The 12410-nt window shown below is 42.6% G+C and overlaps 1 protein-coding gene across 2 annotated transcripts in view; it reads right to left on the bottom strand.

Annotated features, from left to right (window-relative positions):
• Nucleotides 1–1850: 1850 nt before the first annotated feature.
• The window catches only part of tbkbp1 (TBK1 binding protein 1), a 45415-nt gene continuing 34855 nt past the window's right edge, over nt 1851–12410 (bottom strand). For both annotated transcript variants that reach the window (XM_046377442.1, XM_046377443.1), the window contains 3 exons: nt 10223–10338; nt 7883–8661; nt 1851–6685 (listed from right to left, as the gene is read on the bottom strand). In XM_046377442.1, coding sequence (XP_046233398.1) covers nt 6557–6685; nt 7883–8661; nt 10223–10338 — 1024 coding nt within the window. In that variant the 3' untranslated portion in view covers nt 1851–6556. The remainder of the gene's footprint in view (nt 6686–7882; nt 8662–10222; nt 10339–12410) is intronic.

Below are 12410 nucleotides of genomic sequence, written 5' to 3'. Positions count from 1 at the left end.
CGCCACCAAATTAACCACAGTGAGTGTTTTTTGTCCCACTCAGGAAAAAAAACACTCAGTGTGCGTTACATTTCTGTCTCAGCATGAGCCTGACGGGCTGAGTCATTCACATTCACACACACAATAACACCCAATCACTCAAAAATACACACACATGTGAGATTTAGCAGTTTACTGCAGAGTCTGTTTGGCGCTGATAATTTCATGGCACATTGACTTATTTTACGTGAAGTGACCAACATGAGCAAATGTTCTCACTTTTGTGCTTTGCTTAAAAACTATAAACTTTACATTTAATCACAGTTTATTGAACAGTCACCTTGTTGATAAAATGCAACAGGTAAGACGTGATGTGAGGATTATTGGAAAAACTGTGACTTCTAAGAACTGTGTGTTTGTTCATGTGTATGTGAAGGGTGTGTGTTGTGTGTGTGTGTGTGTGTGTGTGTGTGTGTGCGTGCGTGCGTGCGTGCGTGCGTGAGGAGAGAGATGTTTTTGATCAGCAAGCACAAACTGTTGCTTTTCATCACTTATTTGAGTTCGTGTGGTTTTTCTCTGTTAGTTTTCACTGCTGCTTTTCATATAAGTCTACCGGAGTTTTGTGGTTTTGTGGCCCGGATGGGTGGGTGCATTTTTCTTTTTCCTGAGGTAGGCTGTGTATTGAGGTTAGCAGCACACAGCTAAAGATGTAGGAAACACACTCGACATGACGGAGGGAAGGCCGTGAATTGAGGTGAACAAAACAACCTTGACTTCGCTTGAAATGGGTCAGGGTTTGTTTTTTTTTGTTGTTGTTGAAGTTCATATTTATAGTGAAGATAATGTTTCCTCATGCGCTTTGTGTACAAATCAAATGAAACAAACAAGAACAAGTTGATTTAAAATGTGAGGTATAAATGGTTGGTAAACATCAAAACAGAAAAATGTTTGCTAATGGTTGAACCAACTAAAAAAAGAAAACACACATGCTGAAAAAAATATATATTATGAATCAGTCTTTTCAAAGGTTATTAAATATTTATTCATCTTTTTCATCTCGATAATATGTAAAGAATAATAAAATATAGTTATAATAAATAGAATAATAAAAACGTTTTGGGAATTTTTATTTGACGAACTGACAAGCTTTTCGTTTATCAAAGCCTTCAGGTTTCAGTTATTAATCACAGTTAGTCATCAGCAGTCGTGAAGCTTTTCATGTAAACGAGGATAAGCAGTTCATGAGATGGTATCTTTATTATTAAAATTCTTATCTGTAAGGGAAATTTGTGAAAATTGTTCAGTTTTGATTAAATCAATCTGTGAAGTGACGTGAGTGAAATGAGTAAACGATCCTTTATGGAATGAAAACACACACGACCATCACAGCCTGTGTGTGTGTGTGTGTGTGTGTGTGTGTGTGTGAAGGAACTTGTGCATGTTAGAATGCAGTCAAACCACGGCCCGCTTCTCCACGGCTAAATGGTTTTGCAGCAATTTCAGCAGTCGAGTGGTGAATGATGTTTGTTTTAATATCAACGTGTCATTCAAAATCAGAGACGTGTGAAAGCTTTTCAGGCTCGAATTTCACTCCAGGTGGTTTTTACATGCAAAACACCCATTGAGAAAAGAAGTTCATCTGCAGCGAGTAGGCAGCATGTGGACTGGACTTATGTTCTCTTTTCAATGCTTATAACACAACATCTTTTGTGGTTAGAGCAATTTAAGATAATATTTATGTTTCTAACAGCATGGAAATTGACTTTCACGCACATCTTCATGTGCGTCTGAGGTTAACATCAGCAAAGAGAGGACGTGAGGCGCAGCCAGCAGCGAATGACAACATCACAAAGAGGCCAGTTCAGACAGTATTTCAGCTCAAGTTCCAGTTTATTTTTAGGAGTATTTACAGAGAAATATTAGAGAAAGAGAGAGAAAAAGTGACTCTTTGAATACCTCTGCTGTTGCTTTCTGTTTGCTTATCACACTCGTAAAAGTCCATGAATGGCAGCAGTGTTGTTCCACCACTCGAACCCTGCAGAGTAGCCGTTACTTCTCATTAGTGCTGAGGTCTCCCTGGGCGCCGAGCAAGACGAGAAGGACAAGTCAGACCGTTTCTGTCGGACCTATTCGTTTGTCTCCTGAGTTCCTCTGAGGGATATTATGACAGCTTAAAGAGATGTTTCATTTTAATCTAACGCTGGATTTGTCTCTCTGCTAAGCACCTGAGTAAACCAAGGAGTCAGTTTGCTGTCAGGACACACAAGAAAGAGAAGAAAAACAGATGAGATGGTTTTTAGATTTTAAGGGTGACAAAAGCTAAAGGATAGAGAACTTGAACCTGAACCTGTAGTCTTAATGTGACGGACCTCAGCACAGCTTGTGTGTGTGTGTGTGTGCGGATGTGTTGCAGAGTAAAAGTGTGTGTGTGTGTGTGTGCGCTGTGAGGTCAAGTGGGACATGATCGCTCTGCTGCTGCTGCTGGTGCTGCTGCTGCCCAACAGGTTGTGGTTGCAAAAACGACATCCCAGCACCACCAGCCACAGTGCAGCATCTTCTCACACTCTGACACGAACAAGAAACCCGCCAGCATGTCGTCCGTTTTTCAAAACACAGGAAGTGATTTGTTGTCATTGCTTAAAAGCCAAACTAGTTTCTCTGATTAAGTTAACCTAAATGCAGCTGAAGCCTCATGTGGTTTTCAGTTTGTCGATGGCGAATGAGTGCGCCACGATGAAACATGCAGCCACCATCGGTGAAGACGGACAACTGTGCACATTTCCATCGTTTTGCTTCTTTCTTTCTCTGCTGTATGATGACAACTGAAACCTTGAGACAAACATTCGTATTTGGTTGTGTAGTCAGTCCCGATCATATGATGTAGTATGTGACAAAGCTTCAAAGTGCTCACATCCCACAGCTTAAAACTGATTTGTAGCTGGATATTAGTTGACTAGAGGACGTACTACTGCGTAGTGAGTAAAAGAGGAAAGGTGTCGGGTAGTACTTGTATATAACTCGCATATAATTCATACTTAGTGTGGTGGTGGATTATACAAACTGCTTTACAGACACTCCAATTTGAAGTTGTTGAATAATAGAGTACATGTTGCATTAGCCGTACACACTTGCAAAATACCTGTCTGTACACAACTTTAAATATTTTTACACAAAGTGATACAGGAAAATACATACAGTATAGAATAATTTGGAGTCATTAAAGCCCTCTTCGATTTTTTCATGGTCAGTTATCTCAGTACTGCCTCACTGTACACCTCAGGATGTAGTTCCTTAAAGGACAATTCCAGTTTATTTAGAGTCCGTTTTTTCAGTTAACACTGCAATTACCAAGAAAACTGCTAAAAACTTTTGAGTGTGACAAAACTGCCAAAAACAAGTGTGACGGGGAGGAATGGCAGCAGATGGCCACCACAAGGGGTCATGAAGATGATTAATGTGGTGGGAGGTTAGAAAGTCTAATTTCTTACGTATGGAATTGTTCATTTTTCAGCTTTGAATGTCAGCCTTTTTCTGATGAAATTCTGAATTGTTTTCAGGGTTTCCCCACAGGAAGTGGATTGTGGAGGTGGCAGGTGCACCCCCACAATCTGATTTCTTTTTCTTTCTGATTTCAGCCACAGGATGAGGCAGAGGTCTGGTTTAAATAAATTCTCTGGCTGATCAAGATGCCATCGATGCAAACAACATAACGACACAAAGCTTCCGACTTCAGTGAGTTTAGTCATTGAGCTCTCTGATTAACTGATGCCAAAATGTGATAAATCAATCAGTGTCATCCACTGATCAAACAAATCCTGACACATGATCAACTGTTCAACTGAAACCAGTTTATTTACTATTTACCCCTTGAGCATGTGACCTCTGCTCTGCATAAAGGTGCCATCACTTCCTCTGACTTTATTTCAGGAAAGGCAAAGCGCCTCCACTATAAACTCTAGATTCACTTTTTGTTTTGTTTTGTTTTTTTGTCTTGACCTAAAAATGGATAAAGTTCATTTTGAGGACTGTTCAGTCTCAACAGTGATTGCAAAAACTAAATCTAAATTCAAATAAATTTCGAGTAAAAATCCAAGTAAATTTTACTTGGGAGAACTTTGACCCACGCTGATCTCTGAGGGAAAAAGAAAGCCAGAGAATTCAAGATGGAGGAAGCTATCGTAGCTTCTCAGCTGAGCTGTACTGTCCAGTTTTATTTAACTGCCTCTATTGCAGGACAAAAACTGTTCTACAAGAAAGTAATTATTAGACAAATTATGGTACAAATATTTTGTTTTTTTAAAAATAAACTGTGAACTCTATCAGTGACAAAGCTAAGCTAATGAGCTTTGAGAGCTTTATGTCCCATCTTCAGTAATGTTTCATTGAATAAAATGGAAAAAAATAGAGACAAACTTTTCTCACTGACAGGAGCTCATCTGGCTGGCTAACAACAGCACTTTATTTTATTTAAATTTTTTTTAAAGGTGTTGCTGCTTTCCCAGATTTTAGCAGTTTGCTAGGTGAGCACAGTGTTATCGAAACCAAACCCACTACAATAAAAGGTAATAAACCAGAGTCCTCCTTTAATCTGATAATCCTTGACTCCCTTATTAAAAAAATTCTCTTTTCTCTAAACCTTCATAGGAAAGTCGTAGCCTGGAACGAATCCTCCAGAGCTGGTAGAGCTTCAGCGTGTTGCTCAAGGGTACTTCAGGTGGGCAGAAGTTAGCCAATGCTAGGACTTTTGTCAGAAATTTGTCCTACATCATCCTGCTGCCACAGTCAGTGTCCTGTGTGCTCATCAGTAACTTCAAACCAGTTTAAATGCAGGGGTGCGAGAGTAGGGACATCCCCACGTTAGCGACTGCACATGTAACTGAACGCCTCAGGTTAGCTGACATCAGTGTAACTTGGTTTTTTGTTGTTTTTTTTTTTCTCAAAAAGAAGTTCGAGTCCCACAAGCAGATCTGAAGTTAAGATTCCACTTGTGATTAAAAACTAAGCCCATGTATCAAAAAGAAGAGTATTGGCATTGCTGAAACCCTGCAGAGACAACTTTGCTGACTGGAGATGATGTTTCTGATAGAAATACAGTACACTAAAAAGCCTGCCACTTTCTCCTCAGGGCAGGTCGCACGTCCTGATCTCATGCAGCCGCTGTGTGTTCCTGCGTTATTTTCTTTTCTTTTTTGTTGGGTGGTCTGGGCAGTTGTGACATCAAACTGTTTTGAAGGTCAGCTCTTTAGGAAGACCGATGAGAATCCCAGTTGCTAATTTTAAAGTCTTTGCACAGGAATCCCGTGATGTGAGATTTTGATCTTTGACTTCTCTATTTACAGCAGTGTGTGAGCACATGGGAGAGACACCGACATGAGACATGTGGTGCATTAACATTTGCAAAAATATATCTTCTTTTTTTTTTTGCCTTAAAGATTGACAATATAAATATTAAATTATACATGGAAAATATATATGGGGACTGAGAACAGGTACATTGTATAGGCTATGCTAACTTAAAGTGCTAAGATACTTTTTGAGATACTGATTTTTTTTTTTTTGAACAGGCCGCAAGCATAAAGGTATATTCTGACAGAAAAAAATGTCCTTCCGCTTATAAATAAGACACATCAGTGCCCCACCCTGCAGGGCATCATCATAACTCCGCTTGGGTAAAACCACCTATATTCAAACATACTTTCATATTCATATTCCCCAGCTTTTATCGGTAGATGAAAAGTGAGACTGGAATGTTTTACACTTTAACTGCCACAGAAACAAACTTCCTCCTTTTCGAGAAGCGAAAGTGAGCTGGCATCAAGCCCTGATTGGCAGACAGTCAGTCAGAGTTAATCCTAAAACACTTAAAATCTTGTCAAATCAATCAATCAAATGACTAATCATCACCCCACATGACTTTGTAAATCTGTCACATCGTTTTGGTAAGCCAGCTTCTACCAGATCACTTCTCCTTGGCGCTTAATGCACAGAATCCTGTACGAAATAAACTGTCCTATGTGTGCGAGAGAAACTGTCCAAACAGGTCTACGGTGTTTAAAGCTGAGTGGTGAGAATAGTTTGAAAATAGACGCCTCAGATCTTCGTACTGATGAACACCAAAACTAACTTCCTGACATGCAGCGCTTCCTGAGCCTTCCATCCTGCCCCCTCATACCTCGTCTTTGGCTTACGTTGCTAAATCAAAGTGTGTGTGAAGCTGTGAAGCAAAATAAAAAAAACAACACGACACCTCAAACTGTCTGAAACCACACAACAGGACTCACAACAAAACGGCAGCAACCAGAGCCGCTGATTATACAGGCAGCGCTGTCTCAAGGAGCGATCAGCGAGGGACTCACTGCATGTGGACTCACAGATCCGTCACAGACCTGTGTTTAAATACTCCCCAAATACAACAGATCCCCGCGCCCATGTTGCATCCCTACCTCTAGATTATCACACATAGCTAACTGGTTTTGCACCAGTAAAATGGATCGCCTGGGATTCTAAGTTTGACTTTCCATTCGGCCGGGTCTGCCAGTCTCGTACGTAACCCGTAGGAAGAGAGCAGTCGTGGCAGTCAGATCTTGCTGTTCTCCAGGTGGGAGTCGATGTGCTTGATGAGGGCGTCGTCAGGGTACCCGACAGGGAAGATGAGCTGGCACAGAGGGCAGCTTCGCATGTCACTCTCCTCGGTCTCCATCCAGAGCTGCGGAGCAACACACAAACACACACACACATGGGGATAAGTCACATGACGTCGGCAGCTTGCTGCAGCGGCTCGGATTAAGCTGCGTTCCCACCACAGATCCCAGGGTCTAAATTAAGTTCAATTAACATTATTTTACCTCCCAAAAAGTCCCTCCTCAGAGTACTCTCTCCTAAAGTCAGATCTTTAGAGGTGGGGGCCTGCAGCACTGAATATTTCTGAGTGATCGAGTACGTGTAGCATTTTATTTCAGCCAGAATTTTCAAAAATCTTCAAATGCAACTCAGCTTCTTTTTTGGTTACATCAGCATGGAGTCACAGACGAAAGCCTACGACATGTGGACCGACAGCGAAGTCCAGGCTTCTCTCGTCGTCTCGCTTTCACGCTGCAGCTGAATAATCGGCCTAGTTTTCCCTGGTCTTCACACCACAGTGGAAACGCAGGCAACAACAGGCTTTCAGTTTCTTTAAAAGGACTTCCTGGCACGAACTGTTCTGGGTACTTTGGGAGGAAAATGGCTTTGCTAATTCTTCAGATTTTTTGAAGGTCACAAAGTGCAAAGCACAGAGCTTATCCAACAAAGTGTTAGTGTATCCTGATCTGACAGCCATCTTGGCAGGACATCATTAGTCTGTGCTTTCTGAAGCTGTTGAAATGATTGTTACAAAATTAAAGGCTATTTTCTAACTAGAAAATGGTTAAAGTTAAGGTTTGGTTAGACTTTGTTAAGGTTAGGTATTCTGTATTAATGTGGTTAAATGAAACTGTGGCCAGTAGTTTTAATTCCTACTGAGGGCTTTGGCATTTGTACAAACTGTATGCTATTACTGGGCATTTTGTGATTGTCTCACTTAGCTTAAAGACTGAAAGCAAGTACAACTTTGATATCAGACGGGTATCAAACTTCTCACTCTCACAAAAATATCAAATAACTGTATTTCTGTTTAACATTCCTTTACAGGAACTAGGAACTGGGAGGAGACAGAAGCTTTGAGATGATTTTTCACATTCAGCGTGAAAAAAGCTGTATGCAGTGGAAAGAGTCTTGGGGTTAAATACACCTTATTTTCTGTGAAACAGCTCAGCTGTGACTAAATGACACGAGGGTGAACTCCTGTAACTTTACCAGTTTCGAAATCACTCGAAAGTGTAGCTGGTACACAGATGAAATCAAGTTTATACATCTTTTAACTCACATTGATAGAAGGCCAGGACTGAGCGTGCTCTGCTGACATGTACCCCGGCTGCGGGTGGCAGCTGAGGGTGTTAGGCCTCTGAGGGATGGGGAAGGCTGAGCACGATGCTGGGCCCCTCATGACGCCGCTGGGCACGGCGGCAGAGAGCACGCCCAGCGTTCTCGGCGGGCTGATGGGATGCGGGCAGGTCCACTCCTCCTCATCTTCAGAGGACTGTGGCGGATGGGGGGCCGGTGTGGAAGGAGGAGGGGGCTCAAAATGGAGGTGAGCCACCTCGGACAGTGGGAACGGCATCTCTCTCGAGTGGCGCATGGAGCTCTCGCTGTCTCCTCCTCCTGCACCACCCTGATGAGGAGATGGGGAGCCTCTGTGCTGCAGTCCACCGTGAGGGGAGCCCACATGTTGGGGCTGTTGTTTTGGGTAACCTTCAGTGTAGGGCCGGGGCTTTGGCAGGGTGGAGACGGGGTCCAGGGAGAAGCGGGGCGGGCACTGGTAGGCCGAGGGGTCCGTGACCTCGGAGTAGCTGCGACGACCCTGGAAGCTGGCCCTCAGGTGCTGACTGGGTGGCCGGCAGGAGTAGGACGCCGGGCCGTCGTTGACGTCCAGCAGGGGGGAGCGGCGGTGCATGTCTGGGGAGAGGCGCTGCAGCACTGGGGAACGTCTCTGCTGGATCGGGGAGTGGTGCGGCGGAGGGACTGGAGAATGGCGCTGTGAGATGGGTGAGTGGCGCTGAGATACTGGAGAGTGGCGCTGGTGGTGGATGGGCGAGTGACGCTGGACTGAGAGAATAAAACAAACACATTAAAACACTGTGTATGGCCATTAATATGTGGACACGTTCAGCTGCTCATTATAGATTTAAAGTGCTTTTCAAACAGTCTGTGGGAGGCCATGAAGAACAGTTCCTTAGCCTTGTATATAACAGCTCTGAGATGAACTGAAATGCCAACATCTATACACATACATTTGGCCATGTGGTGTAAGAACAACACTTTCGTACTAAAACGGTAAACCGTTAACATTTTCCATGCAAGCAAGAGGAAACGGTTCATGGTGTTTATTATTGTAAAACATGACATTCCCATCACAGATAGTTATCTTGTTGACAGACACTGAATTCGCTCTTCTGCGTTTTATCAGCAGGCACTTCATGCACTGCAGGTTTTTTTCTTCGAGGTGCTGCAGCAGGATATCCAGTTAATAGAAATGCACTCTGGGTATTCATGAAAGATTTTGATCTGCACATGTACAGTCGTACTGTTTCATGTAATTACAAGATATGTTGATGAGTCACCGCCTCAGCTTCACTTCCCATATTGAAGAGGAAACATTTCTGGCCGGTTAGTCGAGGTGTTAAAAGGGAGGGGGTGTTTGTGCTCGAGTGCCTCCGAATGAGAAGGAAACAGTCAAATGGGACAATTCAGTTCACGCTTTCTCTTCAAGTGCAACACCAAGAACAACTTTTGGGGCTGCACATAAACTCCCATCTCGCCAATTATTTCACAAAAAGAGTTTGTTTTGTTGTTAAAAATAGCCAAGAGCCACTTGTATCACTTGAACGCTCCTGCAGCTCTTTAGCAGAGACGCCATCCAAGTCACATTTTCTAGACTAATTTGACGCAGCAGGACTTCGGGGAAACGTGAAGCGCAGATTTGGATGGTTTCTGTGTTTCTCAGACTGTTCGATGCATGAAAACGTGCTGGCATTGATGTATTGATGCAAGATAATTTTCCAGTTTGTTTTCGGTAAAGACAAAACGCTTGTGGAGCCTTTTGGTTTGTGGCCGAGCTGCGAGATGTGTGCATGTGACCGCCTGTGCAGGAAGAGAAAAGGTGTTGCTACTGCTACGAGCTCATGGGTTTCTGTCTTTCTTTTTCAGTGGGAAAACTGAAGCAATAAATATCAACAAGGAATTCTTTTTTAAACGCTGTCAGAAAGGCACAGCCTGACAGCTAAATGCTTTGATTATATTTCATTTAAGTGCCTGCAAAAAATTCTTCTCATTAAGTTGAGTTATTTGTACTTTACTTGAGTATTTTAACTTCATCTTTCCTTCTTCTATCAGTACATTTCAGAGGGAAATATGGTCATTCATCTGGTCATTTATGGGCACAGACATCAGTTACTTGAAATAATTATTTTGCACATAAAACTATAGAAATAAGAGAAACTGACTGTTGATTGACAATAACTTTGAATGCAGCACCTTGTTGTAATTAAGCACTTTTGCTCTGTGTTGCTTTATTGCTACTTTTACTCAAGTAACAAGGCTAAATGTGAGCCGGGAATTCCACGTTTGTGACACGCAGTATTTTTACACGAATACTGCAGATGCTAACCTGGACTAGCCTGCTCCTGTGACGCTTTCCTCAGGATCTCCGTCTGCTTGGAGCTCAGGGTCTGCAGGCGTCCCAGCTCCTCTGTTAACTCTGTGTAGGCCAGAGCCAGATTCACCCTGCAGGAAGGAGGCAGTTATGTGATTATCATAATCACTGTCGTTACAGAATATTGCAGTGTTGGTGGAATGTTAATGCATTACAACTGCATGAGTGTACAAACACTGTAATCTCTCTTAATCATCGAAATGAACACCACTGACAGAAGTTAATGAAAGTCTTTGTTTGATGTTGTTGTGGTGGGTACGACGCTGCAGCTGGAGTGCATCACAAATGCACGCTGATCCTCATCTTCTCTTTAAAGCCAATGAGCTCTGCAGCACTGACACAGCCTCGCAAATCAGGACAGCTAATTGAGTGGGGGCTTACAGGCTTTTATTTTTAGAGCGCGAGTCACAGCGCATAATTGAAGTGCTTAAAATCACACCATTTCATGCAAGATGTGTCATGACTCTCTCAGGGGCCGCACTGGCGGAGCAGCTCTATTTCAAGAACCGTAAACAAGGACGGCGGGCTGACACGCTTCCGTGTCTTTCACCCATGGCAACGAGCTCACTTTGTCTTGTTAGTCTGAAACCGATCCGGATCCCACAACACAGATTAGTGCGAGACAAGCACCATGCAGGCTGATATGAGGACCAATCTCTGAGCACACTGCACTGCTCTGAGCATCTATTGGACAGCTTAGATGGGCAAAGAGTGATATTCACTGTATGTGGTTAAAAGAGAGATTTAGATAGTGCAGATTGCATTACGGGTTAGGATTTTGTTCATACAGGAAAAGGCAACTGTAGTAGTTAGTCACTGCAGGTGTCAGCTGACCTCAAATCAGATAACGAGCAGCTTATCTCAAATATCTTTTTTTATAAACTCCTCAGTTTTGACCTGAAATTTACTCATTCCGGCACCAGCAGTGGTAGATTAGGCTGCTGACACAACATGAAATCTTACTTGAAATCTGATAAGATAATTACTGCCAGTGTGAGTAATTTCTTGTATCAGGACCAGCCGGGTCGGCTTAGTTTCATAAAAGAAAAGAACAACAAATGAATAAAGTTTTAGTGGATATTAAACTTGCCCCAAGTTTAATCACCTTTAAAAGGTTAAAGACTTTGGCTGAGCCTTAAAAACTCATCAGGAACCGTATCCTGTATTTATTTATTTCTGGTCTTAACCTTTTCATTTCCTTTAAAAACATTTCTAATCTTTTTATCTGCACTCTAATCTCTTTTTTCTTTCTTCATTGCATTGTGGCTACATGCTCTAAATTTCCTTTGTGCTGCACAAATACACTTGCATTGCCTTTAAAACTCTGCAGTCACTATGAATCACTTAATGATTATATTTAAAAACAGGCAACAACAAAACACCTCCTGAGGGCCAATGTTGCTGCCGCTGAACGGAAACGCGCAGATGAAAAAGACGACATTCGTTGCCTGACTCAGATCTGATAAAGCACCTTTGATAATATAAGCTCTTTTGTTGATTAGCATGTGACTCAGCTCATTCCTCCATATGAGATGGTGGCAGATAAAAAAATGACAAACAACACATATGCATATCCTGGGGAATTCTTCTGCACAAATAGGAATGGAAGTGAACTTCCACTGCAACGCCAGCACCAAAGAAACCAATAAAACAGAACAAAAACGCTCGTGTGTGTCCTTCCCACGCAGCAAATAAAACACGCTGTCTGATTAAAAATATGAGGCCCAGCACACCCGCACACTGTGGGTCTGGGTTTGTTTTTAGAGGAACACTGCAGATTTCTTCCTGCTAATTGCACCTCTGCACCTCTTGATATTTTACAAACACTGGGAGCCAAGCCCGACGTCGTGATGCTGCGTCTTGTTTTTTGAAATCACACAGCAGTCAAGTTTATCATCCCAAAATAAAATTAAGAAAATAAAGTGAAATAAAGTCAGGGACCCCATTTCAAGGAAATGCACAATTTCCAAAAACAAAGCCCAACCCTGAACATCAGTCATAACTTCCACTGGCTTTGTGACTGGCCCACCAAGTTTTCCACCTGCCTGCTATGACTCAGACAGAGTGGGGCATCAAACCCCCATCCAGCCCCCACCTCAGAACAAACAGCATCCATCTCTGTGGTGCACTCGAGTCGGTGGAA

This window comes from Scatophagus argus, chromosome 21 (assembly GCF_020382885.2).
Source record: "Scatophagus argus isolate fScaArg1 chromosome 21, fScaArg1.pri, whole genome shotgun sequence".
NCBI classification, from domain to species: Eukaryota; Metazoa; Chordata; class Actinopteri; family Scatophagidae; genus Scatophagus; species Scatophagus argus.
The sequence above is the reverse complement of the archived record's forward strand: the minus strand, read 5'-3'. Positions and strand labels throughout refer to the sequence as shown.